This window comes from Anabas testudineus, chromosome 12 (genome assembly GCF_900324465.2).
Source record: "Anabas testudineus chromosome 12, fAnaTes1.2, whole genome shotgun sequence".
In the NCBI taxonomy this organism is placed as follows: Eukaryota; Metazoa; Chordata; class Actinopteri; order Anabantiformes; family Anabantidae; genus Anabas; species Anabas testudineus.
Window position 1 is genome coordinate 11,721,298 of NC_046621.1, and position 16,595 is coordinate 11,737,892.

Below are 16,595 nucleotides of genomic sequence, written 5' to 3' on the forward strand. Positions count from 1 at the left end.
TCGGTGGCTCGTAACAGCCATGCGCTAGTTGCAGCATTGTTGTCATGGCCTGTGTGATAAGTTGGTGATTAATAAGAAGTTAAAAAAATATATAATAACACATCGAACCGTGGCTGTGCTAAAGTTTTGAGTTGACAGAGTGACGGGGGAGAAAGAGGGCGGCGGTGCTGAGCTGATCCGCTTCCTCCTGCTGCTGCACTGCTGTGAGAGTGACAGGACAGCGGTGGCTGCCATGTAGCTGAGGCTGAAGAATGAGCAGTCAGCACACGCCGTCAGACGGGACAGACGACTACGCGGTCCAGCAGGAAAATGAACTAGAAGCCCTCGCGTCTATCTTTGGAGATGACTTCCACGATCTGCGCAGCAAGGATCCGTGGAAGGTAAGTGTGGCTGGAGGCGCTAGCATGAGCTGATGATGGGTACAAGTTGACACGTTAGTCGTGCTACGTACAGGAAACTGAAGTGGAGTTGTTGACTTGATTTTCAGGTTAAAAGGCCTCCAGAGGTGCACCTCTGCCTGCGGCCCAACGGGTTGAACAACGGGCAGGAGTGCTACGCGACTGTGGACCTGCAGATCAGATGTCCTCCCACATACCCAGACATGTGAGTGCTGGACCCTGATCTAGATCATGTATTCTCTATGGTCAGTGTTGTCACAGCCACATATCCTTTCTTCATAGTATCAAGAATAAGAATCTATAAACTGGCCTTAATCAGCTCTCAATTAGTTTCATTACATTTTTGATTAGTTCACTGATTTATGATGCAACACTCAAGGTCGGTTTCTTCACACTACTGGTACTAACACACTTATTTTTGACTTTGTTCCACTTTGTCTTCTTGTTTTTGCAACATACTCAATCGTAACAGCAATTCTATATACTTATCAACACTTTCACATTAATAAAGGAAACAACAAGTGGTGACACCGCAGCGTCATGGACCCCTATTATCTAATGTTTGTCTTGTAATATGAGATTAATTTAACATGATTCTCAACTTTAATCTAACATTTCAATCTAACCTAGCCTTACACCTTAAATGAAATGATGATGAAATTTGATAGTTCCAGATTGATATCTGAATGTGGCTAATATAAGCAAAGTATTGATAGGCTTATCATAACAGTCTTGGCCGGATAAGAAAGCTGCACAGTTTAATTTTACAGGCCCGTACTGCCCATGTCCACCCCTTTTATTTCCATACACTGGCTTTCTATCTATTTATGATGTTGTACTGAATATAAGATTTAACTATGAAGATTTGTCTACTTAATATTCTAATGAAAGAGTAGCCTGAAAACGGTTCATTTTGTTTTTATCTGCCCACATGACTGGAAAAGGGAGCGATGCTGCATATTTTACCACATGTTCCTTGGTAACTGTCCCACGTGCCTTTTAGCTAATCCAGGCAGAGTTACTACAAACATCCTTTGTGGAGCTCTAGATGCCATCTCATTATTGGTTATATCTTATCTTTGGGCACCAACAGGCCTCCGGAGCTGGAGCTGAAGAATGCCAAAGGTCTATCAAACGAAAACCTCCAGAACCTTCAGAGTGAACTCACCAAATTGGCAGAGGCACGATGTGGGGAGGTGAGCACGAACGCACCCACGGCCTCATGTACTGTATGTACACAGATTAGTTAACCTGTTTACCTGTCCACCTCTAGGTGATGATTTATGAGCTAGCGGATCATATCCAGGGCTTCCTGAGCGAGCACAATAAGCCTCCGTCATGCTCCTTCCACGAGGAGATGCTGAAGAACCAGCAGAGACAGCAGGAGAAACGAGCCCTGGAGGAGCAGCAGAGGATGGACCAGCAGCGCAAGCAGGAGGAGGAGATGGTTAGTGAGGGAGACAAAGAGCCATTCATTGCTGGTGTCAGGAGATGTGCTGTAATGTCATTTTAAAGTGCTTTTATTTTTCTTTCTTAGGAAAAAGAGATCATGGCAGTAATCCAAAGGAGAGAGGAGGAGAAACGAGAGGAGAAGAGGAGAAAGGAAATAGCCAAACAGGTGCCTGAGACAAGTCTCTGATCTCAATAGGGGAAATCTGTGTTTTAATCGGCCCACTAAAAGTTACAGGAACAATTTTAGTGTTGAAATCTTTTTTTTACATGAAATTCACAGGAGCGTCTTGAGAGTATGGAGCAGTCAGTTCCTGCTCACCATTCCCCGTTAGGCAAGGGCACATCCAGCCCATGTGGAGCTCCCCCTGACCTCAGTGAGGCCAAGAAAGTTGGTAACCGACGTCGGACTACCTCAAATACACGCCACAGGTATATAGACTGACTAACGTAATTACAAATACAATAAATATGCTTCTCATAATGGGTAAATATTGAAACACTTGAGTTGTGTTTGCTATTCCAGGCGTGACACAGTTAATGAAGAAAATCATCGCTCACAGGAGCTTCTTCACTTCAACAGCAGCATTTTTGGAGAGCAGGTTGTCCACAGAGGGAAAAGTTTAGGTGAGAGCTGTCAGAGACGACACAGGTTGATGCAAAGTTGCTTTTTTCACAATAGGACGGTGTTTTTATATATTCTTTTTGTATTGATATTCGTATTTCAGGCGTGAGTGAGAGGCTCGGACGTAACGTTTATTATGGATTTGAGGAAAACTCAGGGGACTTTGCTGTGATCTATGAGTGGTCGCTGCACTGGAACAAAAAGATGGGCAAGTTCTTCACCAGCCAAGAAAAAGGAAAGATTGAGAATTGTAAAAAACAGGCAAGTAGAAAAGAAGCTGTTATTATTAACTATTTATCTATTGTCTATGTACCAGTCTTTTTTTTTTTTTTTTCAACACCAGCTTCACCTATTTTATTTTACTACTTGCACTTGTGTTCCTGTGCAGATCCATGGTGCCGAAAGTGAGTTTAACTCTCTGCTGAGGCTGGATCACCCAAATTTGTTGCACTACATGGCGCTCAGCTCCACTGAGAAGGACGATTGCCTTGTGGTTAATCTGCTAGTGGAGCATGTTTCCTCAACCAACTTGAACCAAAGTCTGATCAACCACAACCCCGTCCCCTTGGATAAACTCTGCCATTACACGGCTCAGCTGCTGGCTGCGCTCGACTATCTTCATGCCAACTCTGTGGTCCACAAACAGCTGGGGGCTTCTAGTGTGCTGGTGGACTCCGAGGGCAACATTCGTCTGACTGATTACAGCTTATCAAAGAGATTTGCTGACATCTGCAAAGAAGACATTTTTGAGCAGGCCCACGTACGTTTCTCTGAGGACACAGCAATGCCGACGAAAACGGGCAAAAAAGGGGACGTGTGGAACCTGGGGCTGATGCTGCTGGCTCTGAGTCAGGGGAAAGAAGTCAAAGAGTATCCAGTGACGGTGCCTGCAAGCCTGCCAGCTGACTTCCAGGATTTTCTCCACAAGTATGTAGGGATGGATACCATCCCAACCTCTGAAACTACTAGACCGGAGTTTTAGCTCATTTACCATAAATCTTGTTCTGCATACTTGATTGACCATTCTCCCAAACCTACTGCAGTTTCACATTTCTGTTTCGTTTCTCTTCCTGGAAACTGTTTCCAGAGCCAGACTATCATTAAGAGAAAAAGTAACTTCAACAATGAAGTCAGCATAACATCGTTCTGAGACAATAACAGCAAATATATTGTTCACTGAAATAGAGTTTCATTATTGATTAATCTGCCAATTATTTAATCAACTAAATGTTGATTTGAACAGCATTCAATTCTAAAAACCCTGTGGAACAGCTGTTGCTTAGAAAATGGTTAGCAGTGATGTGCAAAAACACGGTTTATTCCTATCCCACTTTTGTATAGACTGGACAGCTGACATTTAAAAAAAAATCTATTAACAGTGCAAATGGTTTTTCAGAACGAGTAGTTTGTATGTAAATTGTATTTTAACAAAAGGAGCAAAATGCTTGTTGGTTTCATTTAGTTCATTTTGGCATTTGCTTGCATTTTGTGCTCTTTTTGTCAGCAGGTCACAAGCACAATGTGTGAATAGACTGGGTTTTTCTCTGCTCTGCAGTGCATTCATCCATTATACGTCTGTTTTTCATAGATGTGTCTGCCTGAATGATGCTGATCGCTGGACAACCCAGCAGCTCTTGGAACACTCCTTCCTCAAACCCCCATCACCAAAAAACCTACCGCAGTACCAGGATGCCAGCCCAGAAGGTGATGCGCATCCACGATATGTTAATAGGGTGGCTAAAAGTTTGGAAAGGGCAAAACCACAAAGTTATTGTTATCATCTTATCTGTTTCTGAAGTCTTAAAATGAACTTATTTGCAGCAAATCCTCAAAAACTGAGTTGCTGCTTGTTTAAGTACTTTTTCAATCGTGATTTTTTGCAGGTGTGTTTTAATTTACACAGTATGTGGTTCTGTTTTTTCTAGTCATTCAGGAGGGTTAATGCCACTGTGATATTTTGCAGTTGTACAAATTATGGAGACAACCTGAGGGCATGTTTTTTTTTTTTTTTTTTTCCTTCTTTTTTTCAGACCTCGCTGTGGACTTTGCGTCATCAGTCATTCCTCGGAGCCACATCCTCAATGCTCCATTCAGCTCTGGAGTGCAGAGGCAGTTTTCCCGATACTTCAGTGAGTTTGAGGAACTGCAGCTGCTAGGAAAAGGAGCCTTTGGAGCTGTTATTAAGGTGCACTTTTTTTTTCCCACACACATTCCAGTGTATTAAGTGATTACCCTCTCAGAGAAGCTGGCTGAAAGAAGTCCTGTCTTACACCTCCAGGTTCAGAACAAATTAGACGGTTGTTACTACGCTGTGAAACGCATCCAGGTCAACCCAGCCAGTAAGCAGTTCAGACGGATCAAAGGCGAGGTAACATTGCTCTCCCGCCTTAACCATGAGAATATTGTCCGCTACTACAACGCGTGGATCGAGCGGCATGAGACGCCCTCAACAGGCGTGCTGAGCACTGACAGCTCAGAGCCTCAGAGTACAGCTGACAAGCCTCTCCCGTACAAAGACCCTGCGCAGCGTTTCAACGAGCTCGGCCTCCTTGACAACGTGGAGGACATCGCACCACCTCCGGCTCTGTCGAGCTCTGTGGAGTGGTCTACCTCTATCGAGAAGTCCTCCAGCGCCAAGTGTACCGGACACCAGTCAAGTGATGATGAGGACGATGACGAAGATGTGTTTGGTGCCTCCTTTTTGTAAGTTGTTTTTTTTTTCTTCAGTGTTGAGACTTACATTTTATACATGAAATTACTAATACATATTTTGTTTTGTGTTTTTTCAGGCCATCTGATAGTGACTCGAGGAGCGACATCATTTTTGACAATGGCGATGAAAGCACAGACGAGATATCACAGGTTTGAAGATTTATTCATCATGTGCTGATGTACATGTACCGACTACTGTCTGCATTCTACACAATAAAACAAATACAAACTGATGTGTACCCTCCACAGGTGGAGCCAAGCAAAAGGCCAGTGACCGACACAACAGAGAGCACAGACTCGGACCGGTCTCTACTCATAGCACATTACTTGTACATACAAGTAAGCTTCATCGCCACAGTTCATTTTGACCACTAGAGGTCTCTAAATCACATCTAATGCATGTCTGCTGCTCCTGACAGATGGAATACTGTGAAAAGAGCACTTTAAGAGACACAATAGACCACGGCCTGCACCAGGACCAGAATCGGTTGTGGAGACTATTCAGAGAAATACTGGATGGTCTTGCTTACATCCATGAGCAGGTGTGATATATCTGAAAAATATAAGTAACAAGAAAAATAAGCCACGTTTCAATAACTCATCACTGAGCAGATCTCTTTACCAATCTTCTCTCCACTAGGGGATGATTCACAGGGACCTGAAGCCTGTCAACATTTTCCTTGACTCACAGGACCATGTAAAGATTGGAGACTTTGGCCTGGCTACAGACCATCCTGCTAATGTGGTACGTCATTAACTGTATTAACTTTGTCCAGCTAGGAGCTGCGGCTTGACGTTTTACTGCTATATGAAGTAGCAAAAGTTAACAGCATATAACCAGGGAAAGTGAAGAATAAGAAACTGTTCATCTCTCTCAGGCTTCAGGTGCATTTGAGGTGGAGGAGAGTGGCTCTGCGTTGATGAACAAACCCGACCCAACAGGTGCTAATGGTTTGTTGATTAGTGTTGTCTGATATGCATGCTTTTCCCTGACACTCAATGTTGCTTTTCCATTTATGCCATCAGGGAACATGACGGGGATGGTTGGTACGGCTCTCTACGTCAGCCCAGAGGTTCAAGGGAATACCAAAGCCACCTACAACCAAGTAAGTTTGAAATTCTTAAGCTTTTTTTTTTTTTACTGCTTCGCATGATAACAACAGAGTTATGTGGTCATGATTATACATTAATCATGCCTATTTGATCTTATAAGTCATATAACCTTCAGATTTATCATGTGTCTTGGTCTGTTCTCAGAAAGTTGACCTGTTCAGCCTCGGCATCATCCTCTTTGAGATGTCCTACAGGCCAATGGTCACAGGGGCTGAGCGTATCTCTGTCCTGAGCCACCTAAGAGTGGTATGTGCTTATTCAGAGCTGGAAAAAATGGGGGTACGTATCCTTTGAATCTTGCTTTTTACTTACTTCATCTCTTTTAATGCTGCAGGAGCCCATCACCTTCCCTGAGGACTTTACCGTGTATGAGCAAGGAACACAGGTGAGGGCGCTTTACAACAGATATGAGCCGTGTTCCATCCCTAAAGCTCACCAGTCTAACAGTAGAATGCCTCTTGGCATCTTTTATTTGTGTGTGTCAGAGGAAGGTTATACAGTGGCTGCTGAACCATGACCCAGCCCTGCGACCCACCGCACAGGAGCTGCTGAAGAGTGATCTGCTGCCTCCGCCACAGATGGAGGAGTCAGAGCTACACGAGGTGCTGCAGCACACCATGGCCAATATTAACGGCAAGGCCTATCGCACAATGGTTGGCCAGCTCTTTGCCCAGAACACCTCACCAGTCATGGATTATGCATACGACATAGATCTCCACAAGGTATTATGTCTGATTGAATTAGCCATGCTTGTTAGTGGCTGGTTGTTGTAGTGGATTTAAATGTGGCCCTAGTGTACCATTACTGTTTGAGTTCAAACTTTCTGAGTCTGCTCTGCACAAGAAGAATATGCTTAATTACGCTAAACATCTGTGTTCAAGGTGTCTATTGCAGGACACTGTGGTGTCACAGTTTTCCTTTTTCTTAGGCCACTTCAGTTATGTTCTTCTTTCTAATAGTGACAAAATGTTGCTCCATAAAAATCAGACACAGCAGTGTTCAAAAGTGACATAAGGTTTATTAACAAAAAGCTGGCTGTGGGCACCCTTTAAATACACTACTTGGTTGCCCAGCATCCTTCAGCTTCGGGTAAATTTTTTTATTTCATGTCATTTTCAGCAGTACGCAATAGGATTTACGGGGCAGAGCTGAGTGAATAGTCCTGATTACACATCTAAATCACCAAAAGATGTAATCTTGTATGATTTGTTTAATTGTATTCCACTAATAGTTTCAAGATTTCTGTGAAAATTCAGTCGCATGTTTGGTCATATTTATGCAGAAGTAGAGAAAGTTCTTCAGTAAGTGCTTCCCCTCTCTAACTGTAGATGTCACTGCCGACATATGAATGTTTGCACTAACCCCCCATGCTGCTTTTACTCATCTGGTCTACATATACCAGGACAGCAGAAGGCCTGTTTGTGCTTAATCGATGTCTCCTGATCCCTAACAGAGCTTGTTTGTTTGGTCTCCCTCCAGGGCAACTTCAGCTTCAACAGTGCCAAATTGCAGCAGCATGTGTATGAAACAATCACCAGGATCTTCAAGAAACATGGTGAGTACACTACTCTTGTTTAGTTGATATGCGTGTGAACACAAAACTTTGTTGACTCTACACCGCAAACCGCTTGCGCCTCTGACCTGCTCTAAGCAACTTTTCAAGGAGTTTAACATCTGCTCGAGTGAATAGAGGCTAAACAATAAATGTGTTGTTGGGCAGTGTAAATAACGAATGTTATTTTTGTGCACGCTGCTGTTGATGTCCAGCTATACTTATTTATTTATGCTCAGTTTGTGTCTTCTCACGTGCATCACGGGGTTATGTTATGTATGCAAATGTTGTGGCAACACATGGTGTTTGTGTTCAGGTGCGGTGCGCCTTCAGACACCACTGCTCCTCCCCAGAAACAAGAAGTTATATGATGGATGCGAGCTAGCCTGCTTCATGGACCACAGCGGAATGCTGGTTACAGTGCCCTATGACCTTCGTGTGAGTCACGAAGTGTGCACACATGCGCACACACACACTCACGCATGCATGTGCATACAAACACTAATTATCTCACTATTTGCATCAGCACATGCAAACACACTCGCAGTGTGAGGCTGCAATCAGCAGCTGCCTTAAGATCTTAGCAGCTCAGGAAACCCTGCGGACTAAATGCTTGTTTCCACACTGTGATTGATTACAGCCTGGTATGCACTGACTTCACTGTCATTACACAATGCGCCCAATGTCTCAACTCTCTTTTCGCTTCAGATGGCGTTCGCAAGATTTGTTTCCCGCAATAATATAACACATCTGAAAAGGTAAGGTTGTGTGATGTGTCACCGTTATGCCAATAAATGTGTAAATGATAATAATAATAATGAGAATTTGTCTTAGAATGTGCTCTGCAACCAAGTTAGTAACAAGCAGCATATTTTTGTAATGTATTGTTATTATTAACATGTTGGGAACTTTTTCTATCCTTTGAGAGAACTGAGATACCTTGTGTCCATGTTTCTCCTCCCTTCTCCCCAGATACAGCATCGAACGTGTGTTCCGGCCCAGGAAACCTGATCGCATGCACCCGAGGGAGCTTATGGAGTGTGCCTTTGACATCATTACGCCCGTCACCAACAGCCTGCTCCCTGATGCCGAGACTATTTACACCATCTCTGAAATAGTCCAGGAATTTCCTGCGCTTCAGGTTATACGCATGTACTGCCTGTATTTTAAATGATCCAGTGAGCTGACAGCCTGTGCTGTGCTCCCTCACCTTGATTCACATTCAGGCAGAAACGTTTGTTGAATCATCATTGTTCTTTATTTTCCTACGGATGCCTTCATCTCAACCTGTCCTGTTGTTTTTTTTTTCCATGTTACTTCCCTCTCACATTCTTAACATACCAAAGTACTGTATGTGTAAACCTGACAGATCTACACGGTATTTATTATTTACATAGAAATCTGTTATGCACAGCTCTGTCCGCTTCCTTCCCTCCCTCCCAGTACAATCCATTTCCTGTCTACATGTCCCAGTGCTGCCTCAGTCTCCAGTTGCAGCTCTCCTTGTATTTGTTGTGAACTCATTAAACCTTGGGTCTGGCCTCGAGCTCGTCCCTCAGAGATCCTGTTTCTGATCTTCTCCACCATCCAGCTCTTTGTGTGAAAGCTTTTAAGAATATGTGAGTCATACTGAATGAGAGGGCAGCTGGGCATAGCAGTCATTATTTACTAAGGTGCTCATTGTACAGTAGTGCTCCTGGTTTTGACTATAATTGCAGCTGATGGGGTTAAAGGTGTGTTTGCGTGTGTTTTATGACCGCAGGAAAGGAACTATAACATTTACCTGAACCACACCAGCTTGTTGAAGGCCATCCTGCTCCACAGTGGAGTCCCCGAGGATAAACTGAGCCAGGCCTCCAACATACTGTGTGACGCCATGGTCGGTGCAGGTCACACGTGTATCACACATGTTGTCCACATGTCTCTTGATATGCTAGTCTGAACATTTACAGTATGGTAGTATAACATTTCTCTGGACCATTTTCTGTTTGTCTATTTGCTTCAGTGTGAGAAGCTGACCAAACGTGAAGTGGAGGCGAAGTTCTGCAACTTTTCACTGTCCACCAACAGCGTAAGTGCCCACAGGACACATGGACCTTCTGTAAAAATAATCAGCCCTGCGGCAGCACACGTGTACTCGCTCATAAACGCTGAGATCTCTCCTCCGTCATTGCATCCAGTTGCAGACGCTGTACAAGTACATCGAACAGAAGGGGAATCTGCAGGACCTGGTGCCACTCCTCACATCCCTCACCAAACAGAAGACCGCTGTCACCCAGCTGGCGAAGCAGGGCCTCAAGGACCTGGAGGAGCTCACTGTGCTGCTGCGCAGACTGGGAGTGAAGATGCAGGTGATTTGGATTCTGGATAAATGAAGGTCAAGGGACCAGGCACTCTGATCTTTTTCTCATCTTTTAATGCAGGTGTATCTTCTCTACAGGTGGTGGTTAACTTAGGCTTAGTGTACAAAGTGCAGCACCACTCTGGGGTCATATTCCAGTTTGTGGCTTTCATCAGGAAACGCAAGCGAACGGTGCCAGATATAGTGGCTGCTGGGGGACGATATGATCACCTGGTAAACACAACATCCTCATCCTCATCCCACCATTGAATTAGCTGTCTCAAACTCATGAATAATATCTATGATTATTGTTTTAAAAATAGGAGCAAAGATTTTAATTCCATACTGTCTCCATCAAGTGTATCCTCTGTTTGCATCACATTAATGAAATCTGATGGTATCTAAGTGTGGTTTCTTCTCTTTTCTGTAAGATCCTCGAGTTTCGAGGGCCTGCTTCTACTTCACCAGTCCCCTCTGCAGTAGGGGCCAGTGTGGCACTGGACAAAGTCTGTGCTGCTATGGCCAACATGGAGGAGCCAGTAAGAGACACACACATACACACACATTGACATTCCTAATTATTGTAATGAAGGAGCAGAAGACAGAGATTCATATTTAATGATGCCTTATCACAGCAGTTGGCTGCCACACAGCCACTTTTAGAAACACGTTAATAACTATGATCACTGTGACTCTAGATGGCATGGATTTATTTTTGGAGGTGCATCATTTTCTATATTCGAGTTTAAGAATTAAATTGTATGCCCAGAAAGCATATAATTGTAGGTCTGAGGAAAAAAAGGGTGTTGAAATGATGCATTTATTTTAAACTGCATCTTTGATTTAGTGCAACTTTCAGTATGCGACTGCTCTTACATTCCCTGTTCTTTCTCTTTATCAGCCATCAGTGAGCTCCTGCGATGCCTTAGTCGTCCCTGTGGGTCATTCTTCAATGTCTCGAGCCGTCAGTGTTGTCCAGAAGCTGTGGAGCACTGGCATCTCTGCAGACATCGCCTATGATGTCTCACAGGTTAGCAGTGAGAGTGGTAGACCATCATAAGACTTGCGTTTGTGGTCTGGATCGTTTCAGTGCAGAACCTCAAATCAGGCCAATTCTTTAATTCAAACGTTGCTCTCTGGAGTTTTCTTGTAAACAAGTTGTGCTTACACTCACCAAAATGCAATCATCTTATCCTCGAGGTCTAACAAAAGCATTTATGTTTTATTGTCCTCATTTGCAGAGCCAGTTGTTCTAAACATTTTTAACTATGCATGCTTTCTATTCATTTTGGTTCAATTTCAGTCTTATTCTGTGTCCACTTTGCTGCATTTAAAAAGGGAACTTTAACTGTAAGATGGTAGAGAATGCATAAGTTAAATTGTGAAAAAGAGCAGATAGTTGACATGCACACCAATGAGGCATACGATTATAAGCACCTAATGTTGTGTAGGTCCCACTAGTTTGGCCAAAGCAGCCTCTGAAGGGGTCCTCTGCTATCTGACACCAGGATGTCCACACCATATCCTTTAAGTCCAGTAAGGTCCAACGTAGGGCCTCCATGGGACTGTGCCCAGCATGTACAACTGTTGCTTGGATTGGATAGAGATCTGGGGACCTTTGGAGGTGACACATTGAACTCTTTGTCATCTTCCTTAGTCCATTCCCAAACTATGTTGTACTGTGCATTGTCCTGTTAAAAGACGCCGCTGCCAACATATATCCAGAATGTTTAATTGAGTGGTACTGAAAGTAACATGAATGCCAGTATTTGTAGGAAAATGTGATTAATTAGACCAGAGCACCTTCTGCTATTGTTAGATGGTCCACTTCTGACGCTCACATGCCCGTTGTAGGTGCATTAAGCGGTGCACAGGGGTCAGCATGGCCACTTTGACTGATCTGCGGCTCCGTGGCCCATTGTAACCAGATAATCAATCACCTGTCAGTGCTTCCAGTGTTGTAATAATAAGCAATAATACAGTACAAATGGTTAACAGATAGTTAACATAGTTCAGTCAGAGCCATTAAAGCCAAACACTGAATATATCTTAGCTAAAAGAAGCAGAGCCCACTTCTCAGATGTACGTCCCTTACTGTTGCCTGTGAAGGTTCAGCAGCACCATGTGTGTTGAAGTGCAAGCAGAGTGATGAATTTCATTAAGATTGTGTTTCCATTAATTGGTCATCAAACTGAGCTCTAGTGTTTGTTGTATGACTAAATTTAACCGCCTTTCTGACTTCAGATAAATGACTAACTAGACAAAAGGGGAAAACCAAGTATATTGGGTAATTTCCTGCCCTGTAGTAACTGCATTCCACCTACAGAGGGCGACACTTGTCTTTCATTGCTCAGGAAAAAGTCTCTCATTTGTTCTTAACAGATTTATCATGACAGTATCAGAAATAGTGAACATCCCAAGACAAACGGCTGTGGTTTGTGGTTGTTTTTTGAAAGAGATATACAGACCATATTGAGATAACACAGCAGTGATTTATCCTATAATTGACTCTGTGGTCAGATGTCCTTTAGACATGGTCCGACTAAAATGATGACAGCGAAAAAACGTACTGCGGTTAGAGAAGCTGAGATTAGCCCTTGCAAGGTGAAGTTATGTGTCCTCTGGTCCAAAACTGCAGATGCCATGCCTCTGTCACATTCTTCATGTTTATGTGACAAACTGATCTCAGCCTTGTTTGTGTGCATGTTAAACAGCCTCCCTTGCACAGCCCTGTACACACGTGAATACTGCTCTTGTTTTTTTCCTCCTTTATAACCTATTGTTTTTGAATTTTTCCACTTCCACTTCACTGATAAGTGTTTTCTTTAAAGGTCTTCATTGTCTTTTGTGCTGGCACAGGACATAAGCGACTGGCCGCCTTCTTTTTCCCCTGAGTCCTTAGAAGCAATTAGGAAAGGTTGAATGGAAACAAGGGGCATTACATTCCAAATTGTCACGAGGGGTTGTGTGCGTTTTTTGTTGATTATGGATGCAGGCTTGTGCCTTGATGAGTGCACAACGCAAAGACCACTTGGGACCTCATCACTCATCCACGCTCTCTAGACTTTTTGTTAACACCTTTCACGTGCTGGCCACTTAAAAGATCAAGTCCGCAGCTTTAATTCATTCCCAGGAGCCTCCTCGCTTTTAGCTTTTATTGGCCAAATGTGGCAAACCCCCTTTTCTACATAGCCCAGAGCTTTCCCAGGCAACGACTTTACCTTTGACTTAATTTGTTCTGTCGGCGAGAAACTGGCCAGAAAAGAGGAAGTTTAAAACTAATGTGATGACAAGGTGAAGCGACACACATACACAGACGTACTGTACTCACTAGTAGTACACTGCAGGGATTGTTCAGCACTGCCGTTAGCTGGTCGAGCAGAGGAGCCAAACTAATGTTAATGAGAATAAATTGGGCTGACACAAACATATACATTCAGTGCATGCTGACTGTCACGGTTGACTGCATTACCTGAACACACATTGGTTTTGGTTGGGAGTCCCAGCACAGTGCACACTCTTCTCGTTTCAAGCCAGACTAGCCAAATGACTGTTGCTATAGAAGAGAGCACTGTCCTCGCAGAATGGGCTTTTATTGTTTTTTTCCATCATCATGTTTTTGTTATGTCAACTATGCCCCTTTTCTAATTCTGAAATAGGCAACTATGATGTTTATGATGTTAATTATAAGACTCCTATAATGTTCTTAAGCACGACTTCTTATTTTGTTTTTTGGGTTTTTTATTTTTTAGTAGTAACTAGAAAAAAGTCTTATGCAAAACTGCACTATTAGCTGTTTCAGTTTTCAGCAATCGAGCACTGAAAGCTGCAGGAGACTTCATCATTGATCCAGCACAACACAGCTGTAACAGTGAATGGTTCCATTTTGTGTCTTCAGTCTCAGGAGACGTTGCTGGATCACTGCCGACTGGCTGGCATCACCTGCTTGGTCCTGGTCTCTGACAAGGAAGGCAGCTACGTTAAGGTAAACCAGCCTTACACTACACTACAGCTGAGTAGTAGTTAGTTTTGTGATCCATAAAGTTCCATAAAGTCACATTCACTGATTCACTGTGCTCAGGTAAAATCCTTCGAGAAGGACAGGCAGTCTGAGAAACGGATCCTGGAGTCAGACTTGGTGGATCACATCATTCAGAAATGTCGGACCAAATTCTTTGAAGAGAGAAACATCAGGTAAAGGCATGTTACTTTAATGCACAGTTCAGATGTCTGGATGACGTAAAAGGAGTTTCTTCTAACAAATGTTCTCATTGGGGCCCTTGCAGAGAAATCTCTGAAAGCATGACTCAGAACCCCAAAGGATCACTGCTCAACACCACAGGTACTGTGCTCATGCTCTGCCTGATTAGCACCTCGGTCTTTACAGTCTGCTCCTATATATAGCTTATATATATTTGTAACGCTGAAGCGCCGCTCCTGTCACACCTTTGTTTTCATACTCTTGTGCTTTAACTCCGCCCCAGCTCATTATGTGTTAAAGGCGTGAAATTACGTGTTTGAATGTGACGTATGAGTGATCCCAGTGTCGCTGATTTCATGTCCAGAGTAACCTACAAGTAGTGCTGTAGAAAAACAAGTATTCTTGTACAAACACTGGTGGCAAACAAACTGAAATGAATACATTTCACAGTGTGAGATTTATATGTGGTTGTCTTATTTTTCTTTTCTTTTTGGTCTCCAGGTTCCTCAGAGCAGCATGGGAGCAGCAGCACCATGAACATGAATGTGAATGTCATCAGCCCGGAAAAGGTTTCTGCCAGTGCAAGACGACGCTATGAGACGCAGGTTTGTCATGCATGTGCACACCTTTCATCAGTAACTGAGGACAACTTACAGTATACGTAGGGTCTTATGCTTCAGTCATATTATTACCCATAAAGCACTGCTGTTGGTTGAAAATGTTTAACATTATACATAACTTTCTCTTTGTTGGATGCTGTGAGCCTATAGACTGTATTCAATTTTCCTCAAGGCTAGTGAAGCACACTGTGTGTATACTGTGTTCTTTCTTTCACTCAAACCTTCTCTCTTTCTTTCCTTTAGATCCAAACCAGATTACAGAACCTTGGTAGCAATTTGCAGAACAAGAGCAATGACATTGAGGTTTTGGCAGTAAGTCATTTGCTTGTTTACCCATTCATCCCTCCCAATTCCAGCCTCCCCCTTTTTTTCTGCTCTCCCACCTTATCTCTGGAATTCATGTGTGAAATCACAGTGTGAGGAAGGGCTTTTGATAGCTAAAACAGCAAACATCAGTGGGAGCAGCCCTGCTCTAGTTTTTGCGTTGAGCTAAATGGTCCTGCAGGAGGTACTGTGCGATGGCTGTGAATCTGCCAGTTGGGCACACTGTGCACTAACCAGAAGGCATCCAGGGTGTCATTTGGGTGCCATATTGACTGCATTTGTGGTTGTGTTGTAGATATCTGGCAAGATATTCTACAAGTAAATCATCATGTTTATCATGTTGCTGCATATTGCAAATAGACTTTTGTCTCTGTTGGGGTCTGGATTGCATCAGCGATGCATCAGTAAATATGGTTTAATGAAACTTGATCTCCGTAAGCAGATCTGAAACTAGGTGTCGCATGTCTGTGTGTCAGTCTGTCTGATTGGACCACAACATTACTCGTTTCCAATGATAAACTCCCCATACCTGATGAAAGTGATGAAAATTGGATGTTTTCAGGCCTGACAAGAGCATTGGGAAAGCAGAACAACAGTAGAAGTCTGTGTCTGGTGTTAGGTTGAATTGGATTATCTTGTGTTGAAACTCTTGCCCAACAACCTGTTGTGCAGCGGGTGCAACAGTTAATATTTTTAGCCTGCTTATAAATCTAGTATTTAGCTGCAAAGTGGCCACTTCCTGCCAAAATGCGTAAGAAGTTGAGATCTGTACAGTTTATGTAATTGTTGCAACATGAGATAAGGCTCCATTGTGTTTTTGTGTATCCCTGCTTTGATTTTTTTTATTTTTTTCTAAATCCCACAGGTGGACCTGCAGAAGGAAACACTGATCAATTTCCTGTCTCTGGAGGTTAGTTTCCTACTGGCTTCGTCAACAACACTGCACAGTTAATAAATGGCTCCTTTCTAATGAAGGGTGGGAGGGAGAAGGGAAGTGGAAAGAAGGCCCAGTAGAGGTCAGGATTTGAGACAGGAAGACGGGATCCCGTCTCCTTCCTTACACAGCTGTCTGATGGGGAATGGATTGAGGGAACACCACTGCCTTTTTCCACTTCCAGGGAGACCTGCACTCCTTTAACTAGGCCCACAAGCACAACGCTTAACACAATGCACACTTAAGAGGTGTTAATATTCACATTCCAAACTCCTGACCAAAACTACACTCGTAAAAACTGAGGGCGGAGGTTAAAAAAAGACTCA

At 43.3% G+C, this 16,595-nt stretch overlaps 1 protein-coding gene across 1 annotated transcript in view; it reads left to right on the forward strand.

Moving 5' to 3' along the window:
* The window catches only part of eif2ak4 (eukaryotic translation initiation factor 2 alpha kinase 4), a 19,037-nt gene continuing 2,442 nt past the window's right edge, over positions 1-16,595 (forward strand). Inside the window, exons 1-37 of the mRNA XM_026353739.1 lie at positions 1-380; positions 488-603; positions 1,492-1,594; positions 1,672-1,845; positions 1,936-2,016; positions 2,131-2,279; positions 2,374-2,474; positions 2,576-2,733; positions 2,861-3,399; positions 4,061-4,176; positions 4,503-4,657; positions 4,751-5,175; positions 5,262-5,334; positions 5,434-5,523; positions 5,604-5,726; positions 5,825-5,929; positions 6,063-6,126; positions 6,211-6,290; positions 6,442-6,543; positions 6,632-6,682; positions 6,783-7,019; positions 7,777-7,852; positions 8,166-8,287; positions 8,558-8,607; positions 8,822-8,990; positions 9,612-9,728; positions 9,855-9,920; positions 10,030-10,200; positions 10,290-10,424; positions 10,622-10,729; positions 11,092-11,220; positions 14,089-14,175; positions 14,272-14,384; positions 14,477-14,532; positions 14,893-14,996; positions 15,255-15,323; positions 16,201-16,245. Coding sequence (XP_026209524.1) covers positions 252-380; positions 488-603; positions 1,492-1,594; positions 1,672-1,845; positions 1,936-2,016; positions 2,131-2,279; positions 2,374-2,474; positions 2,576-2,733; positions 2,861-3,399; positions 4,061-4,176; positions 4,503-4,657; positions 4,751-5,175; positions 5,262-5,334; positions 5,434-5,523; positions 5,604-5,726; positions 5,825-5,929; positions 6,063-6,126; positions 6,211-6,290; positions 6,442-6,543; positions 6,632-6,682; positions 6,783-7,019; positions 7,777-7,852; positions 8,166-8,287; positions 8,558-8,607; positions 8,822-8,990; positions 9,612-9,728; positions 9,855-9,920; positions 10,030-10,200; positions 10,290-10,424; positions 10,622-10,729; positions 11,092-11,220; positions 14,089-14,175; positions 14,272-14,384; positions 14,477-14,532; positions 14,893-14,996; positions 15,255-15,323; positions 16,201-16,245 — 4,788 coding nt within the window. The 5' untranslated portion in view covers positions 1-251. The remainder of the gene's footprint in view (positions 381-487; positions 604-1,491; positions 1,595-1,671; positions 1,846-1,935; positions 2,017-2,130; positions 2,280-2,373; positions 2,475-2,575; positions 2,734-2,860; positions 3,400-4,060; positions 4,177-4,502; positions 4,658-4,750; positions 5,176-5,261; positions 5,335-5,433; positions 5,524-5,603; positions 5,727-5,824; positions 5,930-6,062; positions 6,127-6,210; positions 6,291-6,441; positions 6,544-6,631; positions 6,683-6,782; positions 7,020-7,776; positions 7,853-8,165; positions 8,288-8,557; positions 8,608-8,821; positions 8,991-9,611; positions 9,729-9,854; positions 9,921-10,029; positions 10,201-10,289; positions 10,425-10,621; positions 10,730-11,091; positions 11,221-14,088; positions 14,176-14,271; positions 14,385-14,476; positions 14,533-14,892; positions 14,997-15,254; positions 15,324-16,200; positions 16,246-16,595) is intronic.